The following is a 25,517-nucleotide window of genomic DNA, read 5'->3' on the forward strand; positions in this document are numbered from 1 at the left end:
GGCCAGCATGGTAAGTCTAGGGAAAAGGTAAGTCTTTCCTTGGCCAGACTCCCATGGAGAGGAGTCTCGTGGGGCAAAATGCATACGCTCAGTATGAAACCCTGTTGTTGATGTGCATAGAGAACGACTTGAAAGTTGGTGTCTGGGAGGATACTTCTGATTACATGGTTTAAAATGTGCAGTGGAATTAAACCAACCTGTCTTCTGCTCCCTGTCTTTACCTACTTGAAATCACTGTAGAGTAAGGGGGATTCCACACCAAGCCCCCAAATAAAGAAAACAAAAACAGAGCATCATACTGTAAGTGTGATACAACTTCATTATCTCATTCTGGAAATAACCACAAGAGATATAACTTGGCCTATAAAATAACCCCTGACATCCATTCATTTATTCAACAAATATTTTTTAAGTGTGTTCTATATGCCTTGTCCTTTTCTAGAAACTAAGGACATGGAGTGAACAAGAAGGGCAAAATTCCTGATGTCACAGAGCTCCCATTGTAGTGGAAAGGATCAGTTAGGGGAAGCAAAAACACACAACAAATCCATTAGGTAATTTCTGATTATATGTGCTATGACACTGTAATAAAACAAGGTAATTCTACACACACCAATTCTTTCTGGGTTTCCAGTCCCAATGTGCGGGGGAGGGTTCACCCACATTCATCATCAAACAATTCTCGGACACTCTGCGGGGGTATTGCTGGTGTCTGAGAATTCAACTCAATTCTGACATGATCTGCTCGGAAACAGCATCATATCCCACAGGCTAAGGGTTAGTCCTACAGGACTGCTCTCCACCCCCCACTTCAGATGGCAGTCATAAGCTTAGGCTGTGACCTGTGCTTCCTGACCAACCAGCTACAGACTATAGGTTCCAACGACCTCCACCTTAGGTTCTTTTAACTTGCTAGAATGCTTAACACTTAAACACTTAAGTTCACCGTTTTATCAAAGACATGATAAAAGGCACAAATTAACACTCAGTGAAGAGATGCACAGGGCAAGGTATGGGGAAAGGACGGAGAGCTTCCATGTCCTCTCTTAGGTGCACCACTCTGCCCTCATCTCCACATGCTCACTGACCAGGAAGCTCCCAGTCCTCTTGGGTTTTATGTAGGCTTTACTGCCTAGTCACGACTGAGTAATTCAGTGGCCATTAGCTGATTCGATCTCCAGCCCCTCTCCCTTCCCCAAAGGTGGGGATTGGGGGAATAAGTACGGCAGAGAAGTTCCAACCCTCTAATCACACAGTTGGCTGGCAGAGAAGTTCCAACCCTCTAATCACACAGTTGGCTCTCTGAACAACTAGGCCCTGCCCTGGGGTGGGGTCCAAAAGCCACCTTCACTGATAGAACAAAGTTCACCATGACCACTCTCAGTACTTCCAAGGGTTTGGGGAGCTATGAGCCAGGAACTGTGGACAAAGAAGCAAATTTTGGTCATCTGAATGCCTAAATACATCTATCTACAAATCACACTATTATAGTAATACAATATTTATTATTATTAGTTACTATAGAACATATAATAAAACAAGGTAAAATATATAATAAAACAAAGTAATTGAGATGGGGCTATGTTACAGTATAATGGTGAAGGAATGGTAAAAATAACAGTAACAGCCCATACTGACGTGTCACTTATGATGTACGAGGTGCTCTTTCAAGGCTTTAGGTATGTGAGATATCCCACTTACAGATGAGGACACAGGTACAAAAAAGTTAAGCAACTGGCCCAATGTTACCAACCAACAAGTTAAAACCAGCATTTGAGTCTAGGCAGTCTGATTCTAGAATGCACACTCCTAAGCACTGCTCCAGGGGAAATATGAATGGAGAGCAAAAGCCACTCAAAGAATCAGGTGAAGAACACTTGATTCAGAGAAAACGGCTTGAGTATAGGCCATATATACATTATATATATATATATATTTAGCGTGTTCATGAAACAGCAAGAGCAGGATGGCCACAGTGATAGAGGTACAAAGGTAAGGTGAGGAAAGCAGGCAGGGACTGTTTCTTACAGGACCTAATAAGCCATGTAAAATATGTGAATTTGCCAGAGAAAAGGACTACAGCTCAATTATTCATCAGCCAGTTACTATTTCAGGCAAGAAATCCTTGATTCTAAGCTGGTTTATAAATAAAATTCCATACAACAAGTCTCCTCATTAAATTTCTTGGGGTCTACTTCAGAAGGTATCACGGAGCCTAGATCAATAGATGCAGCACTACTCAAAAATATATAAGAAAGCAATAAAGGTATAAAAGTTTTTAATGACCGTATGAATGGATTTGGCTCTGAAAAGCTCCAGGCTGAAGCTACCAATGACCTTGCTGCAGGGAACAGAGCTTCTACTCTCATCTACACGAGTCTGTCTACTCTCAGGGGCAAAAGTACACTTTTATTATGCATCTCTTAAGGAATAGAGGTGTTTCTCTTCCCTTTCTTGTTTCTTTCTCTTCTTCCATGACAACCCTGTACAGTAGATGGTATGATTATTCCATTTTATAATGAATCATATTATCTTGGGGCGCCTGGGTGGCTCAGTTGATTGAGTATCCGACTCCTGCTCAGGTCATAATCTCGTGGTTCATGAGTTCAAGCCCCGTGTCGGGCTCCGTGTTGACAGCTCGGAGCCTGAAGCCTGCTTCAGATTCTGTGTCTCCCTCTCTCTCTATCCCTTCCCCACTCACATTCTCACTGTGTCTCAAAAATAAATAAACATTAAAAAAAATTTATAATGAATCATATTTTCCAAATGTGAAAACCAAGGCACTGAGTGGTCAAGCAATTTGCTAAAGGTCAAACAGCTACAAAATGCTAAAGCCAGGATTCTAATGGAGGCTGACAACTCCTGAACCCACACAACTTTTAAGTGTAATTCAATTTCCTTCCAAGCTGAAAACTTGATAAAGTGAGAACAAGGCACAAAGAAAGAAAACAAAAATGAAAAATATAAAAGCACAAATAATAAGATATTAATATATGCACAGGAAAGGTGAAAGAGCATGCTCTAACCTGCTGTCATTATGACTGGAGACATAATTAACAGTAACTATCCTGCTTAATTACGTATTTCATGATTATGAATTTAGTTTAACTCTGCATGAAATTTATCCTTTTATGAAAGGTTTATTTTTAAGCGTCCCCTAAGACTACAAAAAGAAAGTGTCTCCACACTGGGTAAATATTAAGCAGACCATAACTGGCAAAGAGTGGAAGAGTTGTGGGGGTACAGGAAGGTGAAGCAACAATGGTGAATGGCTATGGCCGTACCTCCCCTGAAGGCACGAATCATGGGGAGAAGGTGGGAGAACATACACACACAATAAACCAGCATCAGAGTCAAATGCAACTGTATCAGGCTCAGAGTCCATCCACCTGAGGTCAAAGCTGGGCTTTGCCAGGGTCTTGATCTTGGGCCAGTTATGATCTTACCAAGCAGGCTTCCGTGCCTGCAGAACAGGGATGATGACAGTAATACCCATTCTCACATAGCTGTGGTGATCATCAGAACAACTGGGGCACGTGGGTGGCTCAGCCACTTAAGTGTCCAACTCTTGATTTGGGCTCAGGTCATGATCTCACACTTATAGAGCAGAGACAGAGCCCCGTGCTGGGCTCCATGCTGGGTGTGGAGCCTGGTTAGGATTCTCCCTCTCCCTCTGCAACTCCCCCACACGCATGTGTGCTCTAGCTCTCCTCCTCCCCCCAAAAATACATAAGTAAAATAAAACAACCAATCAGTGGGAAGTGTTTACTACAATGTCTGGCATGCTAACTTGAGATGGTAAATGTGAGACCATACATAAATATACGCAAGTAAATTTAAGTTCTAGCAATCTAGATTCCCCAAGTCTAGAGTGGTTCTCAAATATTAGCATTCCAGAATCTTGGAGGGCTTGTTAAAAAACACATTGCCAGGCCCCACCCTCAAAATTTAATTTAATACTTCTTACGAAGACCTAGTAATCTACACTTCTGTCAAGTTCTCAGGTGATGCTGATGCTACCTGAAGAGCACAATTAGAGAATGACTCCTCTAAGACAGTGGTTTTCACCAGAGATGTCCAAGAGATCACCTACAGAGCCTTGGAAAACAATATAAGCGAAGCCCATGCCTGCAGATTCTGATTATGTAGGAAGATTTGGATTTGAGCCCCAGAATTTGTGCTGTTTTTTTGTTTTGTTTTTTTTTTCCCCTTCAGTCTTTGTCTCTAAATCTCCACAGATAAATCTAATACATGTCTGGGCAGGAAGCCTCAGCCCTACATAATATAAATAGCACAAAACTTGCAAGTTCATATGCAAAGCAGTGAGAGCTGGAAGACTGTGCCCGTCAATCTTTTCCTGCCCCACATTATGGAGTATAAGTAGAACACTCACCCTGATACTCTCCCAATGCCTGTAATAATGCCACCGGCAGGCACCTCCTCATTAGCGTATAACTGGTAACCTGCAAACTGGGAAAATTCCAGAAATGGAGACCTGCAGGGAAGAGAGGATATTGCCTGAATTGAAGTTATTTTTTAAAAATGCATATTTAAAGTTATACGTGGAAAAGATTAACAAGCCAATGTTTCAAGCATGCATGTTGAACATATATAAAATCCACAAAAAAGAAAAATATTTAAACAAAATCTAGTGTGGGTAGTTTGAGGATTTACACAGTATAGCCATGAAATAGAACACTAAGTAGCTATTTTAAAGGATGTTGTACCAATGTGTTTATTAGTACAGAAAGAGAATAGCATGTAACACTTATATAAGCCCCTACCCTTTGCCCAGCTCTTTTTCAGGACCTTCAGAAACCTAACTCACTTGTACCTCAGAACTACTTCCTGAGGTAGATCCTATTATGATCCCCACTGACAGAGGAGGAAACTAAAAAAAAGATATTGAATCACTTGTCTGAAGTCACACAACTAGTAAGTGGCAGAGCTGGGTTTTGATAAGCAATCTAACCCCAGGGACCAGGCTCCACACCACTGTAGCTATTACTCCACCTTTCACTTACTTAAATGTTCAAGATCTAGTTAAGTAGGGGAAAAAAGGGTGTTATAAAACACCACATTTAGTATGATTCCATTTTTCTTATAAAAAAAAGTGTCTATTACACATACACCTAAGAACAGTCTAGAAGGATGCACACTTGGTGTTAACAGTGTTTTTGCCTCCAGGTTGGGAATATGGGTATATGTCATGAAAAAATACTTTCGGGGGCGCCTGGGTGGCCCAGTCGGTTAAGCGTCCGACTCTTGGTTTCAGCTCAGGTCATGATCTCATGCTTCGTGAGTTGGAGCCCCACATTGGGCTCCATACTGACAGTGTGGAGCCTGCCTGGGATTCTCTCCCTCTCTCACCACCCCTCCCCTGCTTGCTCTCTCTGTCTCTCAAAAATAAATAAGTAAATAAATTTTAAAGATTAAAAAAAAAAAAAAAGGAGGACTGAGTTTTTCAGTCAGTCAGGTGTCTGACTTCTACTCAGGTCATAATCTCACAGTTCGTGGGTTTGAGCCCCACGTCAGGCTCTGCACTAACAGTGTGGAGCCCACCTGGGATTCTCTCTCCCTCTCTGTCCCTCTCCCGCTGTGCTCCTCTTTCAAAATAAATACAAATAAAATTAAAAAAAAAAAAAACTTTTGGAGTCCTCATTCCCTTCTCTCCACCTGCATTCCCTCCACGCCAATCCTTCAGGAAATCCCACTGGGTTAGGTCTTGACAGGCCTAGAACGTGACATTCTCATCACCTCCAGTACTACTATCCTAAGTTCAAGTCACATCATGTCTCCTTTGAATCACTGCCACAGATGTCTAACTCATCTTGGTGCTTCCAGCCTTGCTGCCCACTTTCTACTCCCCAAACAGCAGCTAGAATGACTCTTTTCAGATGTAAGTCACGTAGATCGTAATAGTTTCATATTCAAAATCCCAAGAGCCTCCTCATTCCTCTCTGGATAAAAGCCAAAACTCTTGGGGTGCCTGAGTGGCTCAGTCGGTTAAACCTCCGACTTTAGATTTTGGTTCAGGCCATGATCTCATGGTTCATGAGTTCAACCCCATATCATGCTATGCGCTGACAGTGCAGAGCCTGCTTGGGATTCTCTCCCCAAGCACCCCACCCCTCACTCTCTCAAAATAAAAATAAACTTAAAAAAAAAAAGCCAAAACTTTTACACTAACCTCCAAGGTTTTATGGAATGGAACCCTACCTCCTACCACTCTCCCCTTCATGCCTTCTACCCCAAACACACTGGCATCCTCGGTTCTTGAGCGTATCAGCATATCCTGCACATTCCTACCTCAGGGCCTTTGCAATGGCTATTCCTTCTGTCTGTTAACACTCTTTCACTGTATTTCAGGGCTCTCTCTCTTCACTCCTTCAAATCTTTGCTCAGATGTCACTTTCTCAATGAGGCCTACCCTAACCACCTTATTTAAAACTACAACTTGACCCTCCTCCCTTATTCCGGTCTTTCTTTTTCCCATGACATTTATCACCTTCTAACATACTGCAGAACTTACATTTGTCATTTACTTTCTACTTCCTCCTGCTACAATGTAAACTCTAGTTGGACAAGGACCTGTGTCGGTTTTGTTCACTCATGTATCACTAGCACCTATAACAGTGCCTGACACTTAGCCTCTCAATAAACATTTGTTGTTGAATCTTAAGAGTAAGAATCAGAATTTTAAATCACTTATTTATAAAACTGTTTAAGAAAGTACCACAGATTAGAGAACACTTGAGTTAGCACTTGGGCTATACCAACCCGGGGTCTATAAGACTGTCCACTCTTTCTCTGGCTAAAAGTTTTCCTCTTGATATGTGGCGTTCTCGGGCTTTTTCACTGCCTCCTGCGATAAAAACATGATTAGATTAGATTGATAGCATATAAGGTCTCGCAGTAATTTAAGGCCAGAAAAACATAAAACAGCCCAAAATACAGCACTTTTAAAAGTTCAACGTATCTGGGGCGCCTGGGTGGCGCAGTCGGTTAAGCGTCCGACTTCAGCCAGGTCATGATCTCGCGGTCCGTGAGTTCGAGCCCCGTGTCGGGCTCTGGGCTGATGGCTCAGAGCCTGGAGCCTGTTTCCGATTCTGTGTCTCCCTCTCTCTCTGCCCCTCCCCCGTTCATGCTCTGTCTCTCTCTGTCCCAAAAATAAATAACCGTTGAAAAAAAAAAAAAAAGTTCAACGTATCTTTTCAGAAACAGCTAACTTTCAGATCTTCCATTCAACTCACAAGCTTTATTTTCTGAAGTAAATAAACTTGCATTAAAAAAAAAAAAAACAGTCGATTTCTGATTTCACAGCATACCATACATTTTCTGAATTCACTGGTAATTGCTTAAAAAAATAATATAGCATCTTCTCTGCAACTCATGCATTGCCAATACTGCCTCAACTCCACATCTGTTCAATACCTACGACTACCTAGCGCTCTGCTACGTACTATGTGAAATTTGAAAAAGTCCTAGCTTCATTTGTCCCAGGCGAAAAGCACTGTTTTAGAAATGACCTCCATGATGAGTGCAGCAAGACTTACCTAAAGGTAGGTGACCCATAACTTTTTACACTGTCTCCAAATGGGAGAGAGCTGCACACCTAACATGGCAACGAAGAAGTCCACTTTTGTTAGTATCTTCACTCAGAGACTGGCTTCTGTGTTTCCTCAAGTTGCTCCGGTCCAAGAAAACTACAGTAGTCAAAGAGCCCACGGAGGTAACCGGGTGAGGCTGCCTGAAGGGAACAGCACACCAACCCTCCCCAAGACTGACGGCTACTGGGCTCGGTATCTCGTGAATATCGATAACCCACTCTCAGCAACCCAAGGCATCAGACCAGAAAGGGAAGGATCATACAGTACCTTAATAGGTTTATTTTCACTGGTGCCCACGACTTTCAGCTTAATCCGCTCTGGGGCTCATGAAGTGTTCAGCTATCTAAAAAAGCTATTTCTTTGGGGGCTTTTTAGGGGAGAAAACAAGCTCTTACCTACTTCATACAAGCTTCCAAGTATTACCTTGTTTTTCAAACCAGGCCTCTTTCCTCTATCCAAGGGAATTTTTTTTTCCCTGAAGAGGCAGATGGCATATTTTTAAGATTAAATCTGCCTTAAAGTTACCAAGAAAATTGTATTACACATTTAACCTTTTAAAATGAAAATAATTCTAGGAGGCAAAGATTTAGTTCCAAAATAGTGTAATGAAGTCAAACCGCTCTTCTCTTTCTCCCAACCACTCAGAGGACCTGACTTCGCCTACTAAGATGGGTCTGGGTGTAGGAGAGCGCAGGAGAGAGGGGTTATCAAGGGCACAGGAAATTTCTGGGAGAGGCACGTTTATGATCTTGGTTGTAGTGCTGGTTTCACAAGGAATATACCTATGTCAAAACTCAAAATGTACATTTTAAATAATGCACTTTATTGTATACCAGTTATACCTTAATAATATTGTTTAAAAATAAATATTACAAGAAAAATGCACCTGAGGCAATGAAAGGAAAGCCAGGTCTTGTGGGGAGGGTCTTTGGAGAGTCAGGTGACCTAAATACTCACTAAAGGACTAGCAAGGGAGTGGTGGCCAGAGAAGGTAGAATGACAAAGAAGTGATAAGAAACACACACATTTGTTTTCCAAGTAATTAAGATAAAACCATTCTTTGTTAATTCCGCCTAGAGTATGAATTGGCAATTTGGAACAGCTGGTGACTTCCAGTTTTATTAGGAAAAATCAGAAAGAGGGCTATCCTTGAAGCAGATTTTCAGATTACAGAGCTCTGCTCCTCTGGCATTTAAACTGACTTGGGATATGTGGATAGCCATAAAAACAACATGACACAGCATCTTAGTTTTCCAAGGATTATTCTCAAAGATTCTGCACTATCTCCATTTCCACAGACTTGGAGACTGAAAAGCCCTTCTCCTAACTCGTTTACCATATTGCATTCATTCTAATACATACATTTTGTTCACACTTTTAACATCCCTGAAATCAGGAAGCATTCTACAGTTTACAGGATGTGGCTTTTTTAATGTTTCTTTATTTTGAAAGAGAGAGAGAGAGAGCACATGCACGTGCAAGTGAGGGAGGGGCAGAGAGAGAAGGAGAGACAGAATTCCAAGCAGGCTCCACACTCGGCTTGATTCTACAACCAAGATCATGACCTGAGGCGCAATCAAGAGTTGGGCCAACCAGGCACCCCTATAGCATCTTTTTTTTTTTTTTAAGTTTATTTACTTCGAGAGAGAGAGAGAGAGAGAGAGAGAGAGAGGGAGAGAGCATGAGCACCAGAAGGGGAGGGGCAGAGAGAGAGGGAGAGAGAATTCCAAGCAGGTTTCATGCTGTCAGCACGGAGCCCAACGCGGGGCTCAAACTCACAAACAATGAGTTCGTGACCTGAGCTGAAATCAAGAGTCACATGCTTAAGTGACTGAGCCACCCAGGCACCCCAAGCATCTTTTAATCAACACATCTGTCTGCCTCTGCCTGCACAGCACAAATGTCACTTCAACTGTGACGTGCATTGTTAGAACTGTATGCATGGAGTTAACTTCCATTTTAAAAGTCTTCAAAAACCATCTTTAGGTCATTACAAGTCCCCTGTTTTAACCACCAAAACTATTTGTGCTTTTCCATATTGGTAAAGTAATTATCACGCAACATTATAAAGCTAAGCACTTCAGAATCTATCAAAATACTTACAGTGGCACCTGCGGGGCTCAGTATGTTAAGCATCCAGCTCTTGATTTCTGCTCAGGTCATGATCTCATGGTTTGTGAGTTCAAGCCCCACGTTTGTGCTATAAGCCCAGAACCTACTTGAGAGTCTCTCTCTCTCTCTCTCTCTCTCTCTCTCTCTCTCTCTCTCTCTCTCTGCCCTATCCTGCTCGCATGTGCAAGCAGGCACACACACTCTCTCTCAAAATAAATGAATAAGCTTTAAAAAAAAAAAACAACTTATTTTGGAAATAGCTTTTAGTTTCAACTCACAAAGCCTTCTAAAGTAAATTTTTGCATTGACCAATAATGGCACAGCAGAATTTGCTGTAATTGTTTATACATTAATAGTTTACATTCCCTATGATGCAATTTCTTCCAAGCAAAAGGATGTCTATTATGTCCACAATTTGAAAATAGAAAATAATAACAATTTGCCAAGTTCTTAGGAAATATCATTTATTTAATCAGCAATAAACCCACATAGACATTATTTCCAAGTTATATAACAAAGCAGAAAATTCATAATTATGCAAAATTAGTATATAGGATGAATATAACTAATGAACAGAAAAGGTTTCAGTTGCTTCAGGTAAAACAAAAATTTTAATGGATGCTGTGGCTGAAATAAACCTTTAAGCAGAAATACTTTGAAAATTAGTGAATCTGAGGGGCACCTGGGTGGCTCAGTCGTTTGAGCCTCTGACTTCGGCTCAGGTCATAATCTCCTGGTTTGTGGGTTCAAGCCCTGCATCTGATTTGTGCTGACAGCTCAAGCCCAGAGCCTGCTTCAGATTCTGTGTCTCCCTCTCTCTCTGCCCCTTCCCTGCTCATGCTTTGTCTCTCTCAAAAATAAATAAACATAAAAAAACTTTTTAAATTGTAAATCTGAAATTTTACTTTTTCCCACATAATGGCAATGTTGTAAGAGCAAAAAAACTGACAACAGGAAAAAATGAAATGTCAGCACACCAACAAACAGTTTTGAAGAGTCAAAGCTTACTGCTACTGGTTTTTCCTAAAACCAATAACTATCAAGGAACATTTTCATTAAAAGCATAAAAGGAAGAATAAATGAGTGTTTACCTAATCTTATTTTCTGTGCTCGTTCATGGAGCTGATTTACAAGTACTTTCATCTGTTCATAGTTTTCCTAAAACAGAAGCAAAGAAAGAAAGGGAGAGTAATATTAGAAAGCAATTATCTTTTTTTTTTTAACCAAAGTAAGGGCTAATGTGAACATCATGTGTCACTGCATGTGGCCTCACACCTACCCATGTGGCCTCCATGTGGTCACTCCATTGGATGGAAAGGATGACTCCTGCCTCTCCATCTCTGCCCAAGCTCCCCTTCACTACCACCTTCCCTCTCCAGTCCATCAATCCTAATATTACCCCTCTTTAGAGATCAATTCATGTTCCCTCTCATCTGTAACACCTCTCATTTCTGGTCACTCCTACTCATTTACTATCTTTCTTCCTTCAGCATTAACCAAACTTAATTCATTTCTATTTGTTTTCCTATTTTAAGGAATATAAGCCCTTTGAGAATTAAAATGCCATCTTCCTTTTTCTGTCCCATCAATCACTGCCCTAAGAAGTTTCCAACCAATGCAGAAATACTTGGGGGTACCTGGGTGGTTCAGTCGGTTGAGTATCGGACTCTTGATATCAGCTCAAGGCATGATCTCACAGTTCGTGGGTTCAAGCCCCACATCACCCTCTTCACTAACTTTGCAAAAGCTGCTTGGGATTTTTGGTCTTCCTCTCTCTCTCTCTCTGCCCCTTCCCTGCTCGAATGCTCACTCTCTCTCAAAATAAATAAATAAGGGGCCCCTGGGTGGCTCAGTCGGTTAAGCGTCCAACTTCGGCTCAGGTCACGATCTCACAGTTTGAGTTCAAGCCCCGTGTCAGGCTCTGTGCTGACAGCTCAGAGCCTGGAGCCTGCTTCAGATTCTGTGTCTCCTTCTTGTTCTGCCCCTCTCCTACTCTTTCTCTCTGTCTCTCAAAAATAATAAAACATTAAAAAATTTTTTAAATAAATAAGTAAACATTAAAATAAAACACTTGCTAACTGACAAATTACACTTAAAAACAGAGCCCAGGAAACACAACAGATCCTATTTTATATTTAAAAAGGAACAAGAGCCACCTGGGTGGCTCAGTCAATTAAGCTTCTGACTTCAGCTCACGTCATGATCTCATGGGTTCCGAGATCGAGTGCCGTGCTGGGCTCTGGGCTGACAGCTCAGAGCCTGGAACCTGCTTCGGATTCTGTCTCCCTCTCTCTCTGCCCCTCCCCCACTCACACACACACACTCTATCTCTCTCTCTCTAAGGTAAACACTAAAAAAAAACTTATAAATAAATAAAAAGGAACAAAACTCTATGTTTGCACGTCTTTAGAAATTTTCTAGAGTAACATACAAGAAAATATAAACTGTGAGAGGTGGAAAAAGGGTACAGGGCCTAATTTTTCACCTTCTGTAAATTTTGTTTGATCAGTATATTACTTTAGACCAAGAATTAAGTAGCTAGTTTTTGTTAAAATTCAGAGTTTAACCCACTAATACATTTTGCTCACCACGATGTCTTTAACATCTCTGATGATCTAATTCCTTTTACATGATGCAATACTAAGCAGCTTGCCAGCTGTTCAAAACTGGAAGAATTTACCGTGTTTACAACAGAGCTCTATTTATTTTCTACAGCTCTAAGAGCTCCCAAGGTCAAGGTTTCTGCTACATTCTCTTGCTCTGCAAAATGCAGAAAATAAAAAAGGGAGAAGCAGCAGATTGTTAGGGAAAGAACCTCTGCCCTGGATCAGGGAGGTCCCAACCTCAGAACCATCTCTGCCTGCTAGCCCTGTGATGACTTCCCTGCGAGGTCTCCCAAGCCCTGTCCTACGGCAGACAACCTGTGGGAATAGAACTCCGTAACTCGCCTAGAACATTGTTTCCCAACCTTGACAGACATTGGAATCACTAGGAAGCTTTGAAAAATAAAAATAAAAACAAACCCTCAGGGATTCTGATGTCACTGGTTTCAAATGTGGCCTGGGCATTAAGCACCATAAAGGTTCCCCAAGCGATTTAAAATTTTTTTTTTCAACGTTTTTATTTATTTTTGGGACAGAGAGAGACAGAGCATGAACGGGGGAGGGGCAGAGAGAGAGGGAGACACAGAATCGGAAACAGGCTCCAGGCTCCGAGCCATCAGCCCAGAGCCCGACGCGGGGCTCGAACTCACGGACCGCGAGATCGTGACCTGGCTGAAGCCGGACGCTTAACCGACTGCGCCACCCAGGCGCCCCCCCCAAGCGATTTAAATATCCAACCAAAAACAGAGGAACACTGGCCCATAGTCTCCATTTCTGAGTTACCCTCAAGGCAAATTGGAAACCTACCAAAAGAGGGGTTTGGTAATAGGCAAAGGGTTCTTTTATCACCAGAATTTTTTCAGATTACCATAGTATTTGCTGATATTAAGAGCATGAGGCAGTGGAAGCTGAGAACTTCGCTCTAATACAAAGCCTAGGTTAGAGATCCTTTTTATTCACAGTTAGCAAAGTCAGAAACTCCCAACTTCATGAATTGCGTCAGACAGAAACAAAGCTCTGCACTGGAGCGTGTCTGTTCAGCCCATCACCAAGAGATGGCATTAGAGCCACGTGTGTAATGCCACCTGACGTGTATGAGGAGACTGAGCAGCCTTTCAAAACCTAACATCCAACCTCGGTATTGACAGCCTCCTAGGCTGAGAACTACTGCTAGTAAGCAGGAGCTGCGTCCTGAACTCCTTTGTCGTCTGCGAGAGACACAGCAGAGGGAATTTGTAAGGGGAAGACCTCCTTGTATGAACAAAACAGAGTGGTAAGGAAGCTCCGGGGGACGGAGTTGGTGGCCAACTCCTATCTGTAGCTAAAGGGCATCTTCTCTATGGACTCTCTCACCCTACCCTGCACTGCAGCTCTGTGGCTCAGGGCTGGGTGCTACTCTGGTCTCAGGCCCTGGGCACCCGCTCTGTGCTGCTGAACACACAGGGTGAGGAAAAGATCTGATTACTATGTTGCTAAGTGGAAAGGAAAGCAGATTATTTTACTGCAACAAGTAAATATTTTTTGCTGGTTTTGTGCTTAAAGTCTAACTTGTCACTTCTACCTTTATTCTAAGGTTAAAAATCCACCTCATAAATGTCTAAGATACCTTTTTTTTTTTTTAAGTAAGCTCTATGCCCAACATAGGGCCAGAACTCATGACCCCAAGATCAAGAGTCACACGCTCTACTGACTGAGCCAGCCAGCAGCCACTTAGAAACCTTGATCTCAAGAATCCCCACGGATGGTGAAGCGCCTTCATGAGGATAGGCAGCCTTCTCAAATGCTCCACTGTTTGGAATTTCACTTTCTCTCTCTGCCACTCTCAGCATGTGATTCTATGGTTATTCAACAAAAGATGTGCTCACTGTTGAGCTTAAGGAATTTCTGAAAAAGAACATCATCCAAACTGTTAACCCTTGTGTCTCCTCACTTTCTAGTAGTCAGGTTAAAAGATAATCTGAAAAATACACTGTAGGAAAGAAAAGAGAAGCCACATATATTGTTCAACATGTGACTCCAAGTTCAATAAAAGGAATTTGGTGCTAATGGGAAAAAAAAATCTGAATACCTACTGTCTCAGCAAGGTATGTGAAAAGCTAACACATTTACCTTGGAGTAAGCTTATATTGTTAGCTTAAAATTGATAGGATGAAGAAAAAAAAGTTTTTCCAGTGACATTATTTGCAGCTAATTCTCAAACAAGTCCATCCAGTCATTATGACATACTATCTTCTGCTCAGTCCTAACTTATTTAGCTCAACAGCACTAGAAAATGAATAGACAGGTTACAGTATGGCAAAGTGAAGGGGCAGGGATTTCTCTAACATGTTCAGCTCCTCTTTAATGGGGTTTGTCATTGTTGTTAATAAAAGAAATTTAGGGCCACCTGGGTGGCTCAGTCAGTGAAGTGTCCAACTTCATCTTAGGTCATGATCTCATGGTTCGTGAGTTTGAGCCCCATGTCAGGCTCTGCGCTGACAGCTGGGAGCCTGGAGCCTGTTTCAGATTCTGTGTCTCCCTCTCTCTCTGCCCCTCCCCCACTCATGCTCTGTCTCTCTGTCTCTCTCTCTCTCTCTCTCTCTCTCTCTCTCAAAAATAAATCAACATAAAAATTAAAAATAGAAGAAACTTAACTTTGTTTCATGGAAATTTTCAAACATATACAAAAGCAAAAAAGATTAGTATAATGTAGCCAATGTCCTTCAACAATTATCCACAATGGCCCAAGCTTTTTTATTTTTGCCCCCACCCTGAATTATTTTGAAGAAAATACTAGACATAACACTTCCTCTGTAAGTATTTCCAAATCTCCAAAAGATGAGGACCATTACTGCATACCAATACTGTTAATAAAATCAAATATCCAATTAGTGAAGACACTTCCTCAGCTGTCAGAGGAAGTTTACAGTTTACAGTTTTTTACAGTTTATTTGAATAGGATTCTATGGAAGGTCTATATAGCCACAAGCGACTGATATTTCTTAAGTCTTTTCTGAAATTCTCTGAAACTAAGTCTTTTCTAAGTTCGCCCATCTTTTTTTTTGCCTTGACATGTTCTCTTTGTCCCCTAGATTTTTCCCACAATGTTAAATGCATCCTCCCAGTATCCTTCAACAAGTTCTTCTTCCCTTGCAGATCTAGAGGCTGATGGGATTTTGTTGTGCCATAGTTTCTTATTTTTCCCCCAACTCATCAAGAATTAGCTGACCTCGGGGAGCCTGGGTGGTTCAGTCGGTTGAGCATCCGACTCTTGGTTTGGGCTCAGGTCATGATCTCAGGGTTGTAGGATCAAGCCCCGAGTGGGGCTCCACTTGCCACTTAAGATTCTCCTTCTGCAGGGCATCTGGGTGGCTCAGCTGGTTGAGCATCCGTCGGACTTTGGCTCAGGTCAGGATCTCACAGTTGAGTTTGAGCTCTGTATTGCGTTCTGTGAGGACAGTTTAGAGCCTGGAGTCTGCTTTGGACTCTGTGTTTCCCTTTCTCTCTGTCCCTCCCCAACTTGCATTCTCCCTCTCTCTCTCAAAAATAAATATTTTTTAAAAAGAAAGAAAAAGATTCTCCCTCTGTCCCTCTTTCTCTAAAATTTTTTAAAGTGAAAAAAAAAAAAAATTAGCTGATGCCCCTCCACCTGCATTCTACCTCCCAGTCTTCTGTCAACTTTGCAAACCACAGGCACCAAAGTTCAGAATTGATGAGTAGTTCCATACACACAGAGAAAACAAGTAATTCTCTACTAAAGTGGGCTGAAACCCAAGGTACAATTGCTATAGCCTATGACACTGACCAATTTAGAACAAAGTCAATCAAACCTAAAGCTACTTATACAAGGGATCTTTATCCTAGCTAAGCCAGTCTTCCAATTAAGAAATAAAGGAAATTGTCACCAATTGCCAAGGCTTTCTGAAGCATATGGCCATGAGAAGTGACAGCAGGCAGTTTGGATTCCTAGTCACTAGGAAAACTGGGCAGAGAGAAACCAGACTGGGGCCAGGGCTCCTAGGTGCCATCTCCCACCCAAAGCAGAGCTTTATTTTTTGTTCCCCTCTTGTGGGTTTTTGTTTGCCTTAAAGTTTACTACTTGTAGCTGGTGGCCCCAGAAGACAAGGATACACCTAAGTGAAATCTTTTAACGTGCAATATAAGAACACATCCACTCTCTCTCTACTGTTTATCTGTGGCAGACACGTAGAGCTGCTTATCCATATCCATTCTTCCCATCCTTCTTAATGATGAAATCCCAATTTTATTCAAGGTAACAACATGGCTGGCTGGAAAAGTAAAACACTGTAGCCTCCTTTTGTAGACAGGTGTGGCCATGTGACTAAATTCTAACCAATGAAATAGAGGCAGTTGTTAGGCATGACTTCTAGAAAGGCTTCTTAAAAAGAAAACAAACAGGTGAGGGTGTCCTTTCGCCTACTCTCCCTTCCTCCTCTTTGTCCCTGAACTCAGACATAATAGGTGGAACTTATGTGGCAACCTCTACAGCATGAGATAGAATGTATTACTTACTCAAAATTCTTTTGTCCCTCTCATCCTTGCCAAGGTTCAGTGTGAGATTATCCTTCCCCACCCACAGTCTATGAGTCTGTCCCTTTTACTTGCTTTGACCAGTGGAATGTGGGCAAGGGTGACAGTGTACCAACTGCAAGCAAAGGCTCTAAAAGGGACAGTGCTTCCATACTCCCATCTTGAATCCCAGCCTTCCATTATGAGAGAAGCATCCCTCGGCAGCCACTGCCTCTTCGGTCTGAGTTGGGGAATAAAAAACAAATACAGCAGACCTGAATCTGGTGCACTGCCCAGAGAAGAACCACCACAACCAACCCTGATCCCAGAGCAAAAAATAAATATCTGTTCTTTTGGACACAGAGATCTTGGGATTGTTTGCTATACAGCATTACTGAAGCGAAAAGCTGGCTAAACAGATCCTGAGATGACATCACGGAGGGAAGGAAAAGTTGCGAGAGCTAATACTTCTTGAGGGCTTATTATGTCCCAGGCAATGTTACAGGCAGCCACTAATTGTCCTGATGGTTCTATAAGATATGCACAGTTATTAATGCTATTATACAATTGAGGTAACTGAGGTACAGAGAGGTTAAGTAACTAGTCCAAAATCACTCAGCTAACAAGTAATAGAGCCAGGATTTAAGCCAAGGCTCACTAGTTCCAGAACCTTGCTCTTAAACCATTATGCCACACTGTCTTTGCCCACTCACAGGGCCACTGTTAACACTTTAGCTTATTTCCCTCCTGTTTTTTTTTTCCTCTCCATGGAAATATGTTATTTTTTAGTTTTTAACATACATGAAATACTAGACTAAGACCTTTCCCATCATACCACAACTACTTCCGTATTCTAATTACTAGTGCACAGACCGGACCAGAACATTAAACATTTTACACAGAGAAAGAAGTTATATGCTCAGGCCTATACCCCCAAACCCCTAGCTAACAGCCACCATCAAAAACATAGGCCTCGGGGCGCCTGGGTGGCTCAATCAGTTAAGCCTCCAACTTCGGCTCAGGTCATGATCATGCAGTTCGTGAGTTCGGGCTCTGTGCTGTCAGCTGAGCCTGGAGCATGCTTCAGATTCTGTCTCCCTCTCTCTCTGACCCTTCCCCGTTCACACTCTGTCTCTGTCTCCTTCAAAAATGAATAAACATTAAAAAAGCAAAACAAAACAAAACACAGGCCTGGACCTAAAGCCAAAAAGATGGCAGACCAGGAAGCTCCAGGCCCTCATTCTCCCACAGAGACATGCCCAAACAACCAAAAACTGGCTAAAATAACCTTACAGAAACTCTGGAAAATGTCAAAAGCCTACAGCAACCAGAAGAACACCCAGCCAAGAAGTCATATTCAAAACAGAAACAAGTCTCTCCTCCATACTGCCACCACACTAATGATTCGATCACATCCCATAGGATTTTGCCACTTCCCTACTTAAATATCTTAGCAGATATTTAGCATATCTTAGCATAGATATCTTAGCAGCTCTGACCCAACAACAATCAAGATCCAACTCACTCATTACTTTGTATCTGTGGCTTTCTGTAACCACCTTTTTCAAGTTTTAGATACCACTTACCACAATGCACTGTAAGTACATGCTTTCTTGTTCACCTTCCCCACAAAATTATGACCTATACCAAGTACCTAACATACTGCCTAAACCAAAGAAACCACTTAATATTTCTGAATTAAACAGTTCTCTCCCGACCCCAGAAAATCTAGACTTTAGGAACCCTCTCACTGGATACTGTTTGCTTCAGCCTGCCTGTTTTCTTTCGATGTAAGGAAACTGTTTAAAATGTCTTTTCTGAAAGTTACTTGTACAACTTAAATGTTATCTGTATAACCTCAGAAACCATGGGATAGGGTGGAATTTCCCGGCTTTGAAATTTCACAGGCTGTTTCTGTGACACTGTTATACCTCCCAATTCCAAGAAAGGGTTATTCAAAGACAGCGTGCGATAAGTATGTTCTATTAACATAACCAACTATTTAACTAAAGTCTGGTAAGCACAACCCTATCTGTACCAGGCAAGTGGTTCCCAAAGCTGGACTTCGCCAAGCCCTCAGGACTTCACTAACAACGCAAACACCAGGATCCCACCCCAGAGACCCCAAAGATCCAGGCCGGGGCTTAACGCAGCCGTATATTCAACAAGTTCCTCGGCTGACAATGCTAAGTCCGGTTTTGAGAACCACTGATTTCAAAGATACAAAATACAGTGCCAGTGCTAAAAGTGAACTAAGATATATTTTATTTGGAACTATCTTCCTCTGCAAACTTCACGACCCCTACTGTGTCCCAGAATCATGACTGGAGGCTCCAGAGAAAAGAACAGAGCTGTTAAAGTGTGTCCACAGTTCACCGGCTTCCTTGTCCGGCCAGTGTTTAGTCCTGTCCGGCCCACACTGGCGGACACAGGAAGAGGAGTCACAGGCTCAGTCAGGGGTTTCCAGGCCCGGGCCGCCGGAGCGCTCGCGCAGCCTACCTGGTAGATGGCAGAACCCGAGTCCGGCTGGGTACCCAGTGTGGCCACCGAGTCCCCGTGATAAGCGCGCGGCCCGGGTACAAGGGCGCGGGCGCACGGCCGCAGGGCTAACCTCAGGGAAGCCCACATGACAGCCGGCCCGGAGCGAAGAACTAGCGCAACAGAGCGGCCCGCGCAGGTTCAGACTTGGTTATTTCCCAGCCGGCTTCCCGGAGTCGGGGTACAGCTCAGCTCGCGTCCTTACAGCCCAACCCGCCTGAAACACCCCAAAGTCTCAGGGCAGCCACCGCACGTGCGTGGGCTCGCCAGCCGTAAAATGTCGACGCTGCGCACCACGCCCCCCTAACTCAGCCAATAAGCGACAGAGGCGCAGCACCGCGAGGTCCTGTCCCCTCGCGAGCGCGGGAGTTCCGCGGTCCGGAGGCGGAGCCACCTTCCCTTTGCCGCCCCTCCTGTCTGCTCGCTGTGCTGGCTAGGTGAAGTTCAGTGTCTTGGGAATCGTCTCTGATGGTTTTCCTCGTGCTGTTTTCTTCTTCCCCTCTTAATAGAAAGGGGCTTGTGGGGGAGGGGAAGGAAAAAGGAAAAGAAAAAAAAAGTTAGAGAGGGAGAGAGCCAATCAATAAGAGACTCTTAAAAACTGAGAATAAGCACTGGGTTGAGCACTAGGTGTTGTATGGAAACCAATTCGACAATAAATTTCATATTTAAAAAAAAAGGGGGAGCTGGCACTTGAAAAATCTTATCCCTATAGGAGAGCTGGAAACCGAACAGGCAATTAAGCTGTCCTGAGAAACAAAACTCTTTAAAGGAGATACATATTTATTCATTCATTCAGCAAATATTTCTTCAGTGTCTCCTGTGTCCATTGCTCTTCTGGCGCTGGATCTTATAATTTCATGAGTCTTCCAGCTTTGTATTCTCTTTCAGGTGTTTTGTTTTTGTTTTTGGCTATTTGGGGTGGGCTTCTTGAGATTCCGTATTAATTTTAGTATGGGTTTTTCTGTTTCTGAAAAAAAAAATGTCATTGGGGTTTTGATAGGGATTGCATTGAATCTGTTCACACTGGATAATATTGACATCTTAATGGGGCGCCTGGTTAGCTCAGGTCATGACCTCAAAGTTTGTGAGTGTGAGCCCTGCATCGGGCTCTGTGCTGACAGCTCAGAGCCTGGAGCCTGCTTCGGATTCTGTGTCTCCCTCACTCTCTGCCCCTCCCCCACACATGCTAGCACGCGCTCTCTCTCTGTCTCTCTCTCTGTCTCTCTCAGAAATAAACATTTAAAAAATTTTTTTAAATATATTGACAACAGTATTAAGTTTTGCAGTCCATGGACATGGAATGTGTTACCAGGTATTTGTGTCTTTAATTTCTTTCAGCAATGTTTTGTAGTTTTCATTGGGCAAGTTTTACACCTCCTTGGTTAATTCTTATTTTATGCTTTTGGTATTTTATTATTTTTGATATTATTGTAAATGGAAATTGTCTCTGTAATTTCCTTTTCAACTTGTTCATTATTAGTGTATAAAAATCCAATTGGTCTTTGTGTGTTGACTTTGTATCCTGCTCTTTGCTGAATTCATTTATTCTAACAGTATCCTGCTACTTTGCTGAATTCATTTATTCTAACAACGTTTTTTTGTCGGGGGTGGATCTTTAGGGATATTCTACATACTTCTCATCTGCAAAGAGATCATTTTACTTCTTCCCTTCCAATTTGAATGCCTTTTATTTCTCATTTTTGCCTAATTGCTCTGGCTAGGACTTCCAGCATTATGTGAATAGCAGTGGCAAAAGTGGACCTTCTTGCCTTGTTCCTGATCTTCAGAGGAAACACTTTCAGTCTTTCATCACTGACTATGATGTTTGCTGTGCATTTTTCATATGCAGCCTTTATGATGTTAAGGTAGTTTTCTTGTATCCTTAGTTGATTGTTTTTATTATGAATGAGTGTTGAATTTTGTGAAATGTTTTTCTGCATCATTTGAAATGATCATGTGTGTCTTATTTTCTTCTTTATTCTGTTAATGTGGTATATTTCATTGATCAGTTTTGGTATGTTGAACCATCATCTTTGCATTCCAGGAATAAGCCCCACTTGGTCATGGTGTATAATCCTTTTTATTATGGTGCTGAATTCAGTTTACCAGTATTGTATTGAGGATTTTGCATCAACATACATAAGGGTATTGGTCTGTAAGGTTCTTGTGTCGTTGTCTGGGTTTGGAATCAGGATAATGGCCTCAGAAAGCATCAGGAAGTGTTCTCATCAATTTTTTGTAGAAGTTTGAGAATGATTGGTATTAGTTCTTCTTTAAATGTTTGGTAGAATTACTGAAGCCACAAAGTCCTTTTTGTCTGGAGTTTGTTTTTGATTACTGATTCAATCTTTTTACTGTATATCTATTCAAATTTTGTCTGGAGTTTTTTTGTTGTTGTTGTTTGTTTGTTTTAGAGAGAGAGAGACACCACGAGCAGAGGAGAGGGGCAGAAGGAGAGAAAATCTTAAGCAGGCTTCACACTCAGCGCGGATCCCAACACGGGGCTTGATCCAATGACCCTGGGATCATGACCTGAGCTAAAATCAAGAGCCAGACTCTCAACTGACAGAGCCACCCAGGCACTTCTCAAGTTTTCGATTTCCTTGCAATGTAGTCTTGGTAGGTTTTGTTTCTAGGGATTTGTCCCGTTTCATCTAGGTTATCCAGTTTGTTGGTGTGGAGTTGTTCATAGTGTTGTTTACTTTTTTACTTTAGGGAATACAATATTTCAGCTTTCATAATGGAAATAAAGATGTTTTTACCTCTTTCTCTCATAAATGATCCCAAAGCAACAAAGGAGCACAAAAAAGAATTCATATCCCACCTTCAGTTAAACTAGGACACATGTGAAGACAGTAAGCAAAAATAGGAATGATAAATTTAGCAGAAAAAAGGAAGCTGAAATCTAAGTGCTTGCAGTGGAAGATAAAAACAAGTAACAAGTCAGTTTGCCTCCCAGAAATCCCTGCAAGGCTCAGAAATTGGTGGCACCAGCAACAGAGAAAGGTGTGGATGGATGTGGGGAGAAGCGGTGGAGACCAAGAAACAGTGGAACTACTTGGAAATCTGTATAAGAAGTAATTAGAACCCTGGATTTCCATTCCCACTTTGCCCAGGAGAAATTTTCTGGAGAAATTGCCATCTCAGAAATTTCAAATATAGGGACATTAGACAAGAGTGAAGTGCCAGACTGAAATCAAAAAGATTAAAAGTTTGGAGGCCAAATCAAGAAAACCCTGTTCCCCACCTTCTTTTTTCCTCCAAGGTCTCAAATGCTGGCTACCAGCATTTATCTACAAGTCCATATAGAAGTTTATATAGAAGTCTAGAGAAACCTTAACACTTAACAGAAAAGATCAACAGTGACATTTGAAGTTCCCCAATGGAAAAATTCCTTAGAAAATAATGCATCTACAGTGTACCTCCAAATTGGCATGTCCTATCTATCTATATTCCATTAAGCTTGTAAAAGCTCCCAATCAACATTTTAGAAACTTTCTCTAACATATACATGGATAGCCAAGGATCAACAGGCATTTGAGAAAGTTTTCAGCATGAAAAAAAGATACCCACCTCAACCAAGAAAACCTCAGAAGAAACCAGTAGTAAAAGGAACAGAATAAACTGCAACATCCTTAGAGAAATGAAAATATATGGCATTCATGAAACAAGAACAGGATTATGAAAAAAATTTTAAAAGCTTCTGGAAATAAATTATGAAATCAAGAATTTTAATCTGTAGAAGGGAAGGAAACATGGAAGTAAAAAAATTTTTTAATGTTCATTTTGAGAGAGAGTGAGCGAACAAGTCAGCATGAGCAAGGGAGGGGCAGAGGAAGAGCATCCCAAGCAGGCTCCCAGCTACAGCGCAAAGTCTGATGTGAGGCTTGACCTCATGACTGGCTCAATCTCATGACTGTGACATCATGACCTGAGCCAAAATCAAGAGTCAGACGCTTAACGGACTGAGCCAGCCAGGCACCCCTGGAAATAAAATTTTAAGCCTCATTTCCAATTTAAAATTTGGTAGAAATGTAATCAAAGCTAGAGATTACAAGCTTTAATTAGTCACTTAATGAGAAATTATTAAGATGGGAAAACATGTCATAAGGAAACAAGATACTCTGCTAGATAAATTTATTAGATAAATGAGAGGTTAGCAATTATTTCCTGATTGGCATTTAACTTCAGTTTATTCTTAATGTTATACTTATCTAAAGTTTTAGTGGTTTATACTTGTGTATCTTACTATAATTGAGTTTTTAACTCTATTTGCTAAAGGCAAATAGCATTGCTAGAATATTGAAAGGCTTCCTTTAATAGACCCAAGGGTTGCTTTTAAACCTTAAGACTATGGGGGCGCCTGGGTGGTTCAGTTGGTTGGGCGTCCAACTTCAGCTCAGGTCATGATCTCACAGTCCATGAGTTCAAGCCCCACATGAGGCTATGTGCTGACAGCTCAGAGCCTGGAGCCTGCTTCAGATTCTGTGTCTCCCTCTCTCTCTGCCCCTCCCCTGCTCATGCTCTGTCTCTCCCAGTCTCAAAAATAAATAAAAATATTTTTAAAAAATTAAAAAAAAATAAACCTTAAGACTATGAATGGGTGCTATAGAAAACTGTTGTTAAAATCTTTATTATAATTCAAAAATCGTGTTTTAATATTTTAGCAATAAACAATTAGAAAATAAACACCATTTATAACACCATTTATAAATGGTTTTAAAAACATTTATAATGTCATCAAAGAGCATCAAGTCTTGGGGCTCCTGGCGGGCTTACTTGGTACGGCATATGACTTTTGATCTTGGGGTTGTGGGTTTGAGCCCCACGATGGGTATAGAGATTACATTAAAAAATCTTTTAAAAAAAAGAACATCAAGTACTTAGAAATGTAACAAATGAGGTAACACTAGTATGGATTTACACAAGAGAAATAAAAACATGTCTACAAAAAGATTTGCATAAGAATATATAAACAGTCCCCTAGGAAAATGAACAGGAAATTATGGTGTATTCGTATAATGTGGTATACTCATAACATAGAATAAAACTCAGCAGCAAAAGCAAACTGCTAACAGGGATGAATCCCAAAAACATTGAGCACAAGTAACCAGATAGAAAAAAACGGGCAGTGTGTGATTCCACAAAGTTTAAGTCCAAGCAAAACTAATCTCTAGGTGACAGAGGGGAAAGAGCTTAAGGGAACTTCCTGGCATGATGGAAATGTTTGTTTTGCAGGGTAGTTACAAAGGTGTATGCATTGTCCTTGCTCAAAGTGAATACTTCAGATCTGTGTATCTTATTAAATGTAAACTATGCCTTAAAACTGTTAACTGCAGGGGTGTCTGGGTGGTTCAGTCGGTTAAGCATCTGACTCTTGATCTTGGCTCACGTTATGATCTCATGGTTCTTCAGATCAAGACCCACGTCAGCTCTGTGCAGACAGTGCAGAGCTTCCTTGGGATTCTCTCTCCCTCTCTCTCCGCCCCTCCCGTGCGTGTACTCCCTCCCTCCCTCTCTCTCTCTCTCTCTCTCTCTCTCTCTCTCTCTCAAAACAAATAAATACATAAAAATATTTTTAATTAAAAAAAGATTAATAGAAACTGCAGATATGAGAACCGTGAAAATGAAAAGGACAAAATTATCAAAACAATAATATAAGAACATTTCCCAGAAGGGAAGTAAATGAAGATTCCATATTAAAAAGATCCATTAAGTTTCCAGCAGCATGAATTGAGGGGCGGGAAAGGAAGGCAAGCTTACACCAAAGTTTATTATTGTGAACAATACCAGGTCATAAAACTGTAAACAGGCAAGCCACTTTCAAAGGATAGATAGGGAATCAGAATGGAAACTGGAAACTGGAAGACAATGGAGCATGCCTTTAAAATGACATGAAAAGCATTTTCAAATTATTCAGAATTTTTATTCATAGCCTGAGAGTAGAATAAAGAAATTTCAGACACGAAATGTCTTAAATAATATTATCACCCATGTATCCTCTTGCCGTAAACAGTGGAGGATATACCCACCAAAAAAATCAAGAAAGACAATGGCATGGGCACTACAGAGAATCTAAACCAGGAAAGCAGGGTAGGAAGTTCATAGAGAAATGGCGAAGGGCAGTACCACAACGACAGCTGTA

General features: G+C 41.5%; 1 protein-coding gene across 1 annotated transcript in view; it reads right to left on the reverse strand.

Moving 5' to 3' along the window:
* The window catches only part of MCCC2 (methylcrotonyl-CoA carboxylase subunit 2), a 70,211-nt gene extending 50,560 nt beyond the window's left edge, over positions 1–19,651 (reverse strand). The window contains exons 1-4 of the mRNA XM_040451297.1: positions 19,334–19,651; positions 10,814–10,880; positions 6,781–6,865; positions 4,394–4,495 (exon numbers count right to left, since the gene is read on the reverse strand). Coding sequence (XP_040307231.1) covers positions 4,394–4,495; positions 6,781–6,865; positions 10,814–10,880; positions 19,334–19,462 — 383 coding nt within the window. The 5' untranslated portion in view covers positions 19,463–19,651. The remainder of the gene's footprint in view (positions 1–4,393; positions 4,496–6,780; positions 6,866–10,813; positions 10,881–19,333) is intronic.
* Between the last annotated feature and the right edge of the window lie 5,866 nt (positions 19,652–25,517).

This window comes from Herpailurus yagouaroundi, unplaced genomic scaffold (assembly GCF_014898765.1).
Source record: "Herpailurus yagouaroundi ecotype Mexico unplaced genomic scaffold, PumYag 29, whole genome shotgun sequence".
In the NCBI taxonomy this organism is placed as follows: domain Eukaryota; kingdom Metazoa; phylum Chordata; class Mammalia; order Carnivora; family Felidae; genus Herpailurus; species Herpailurus yagouaroundi.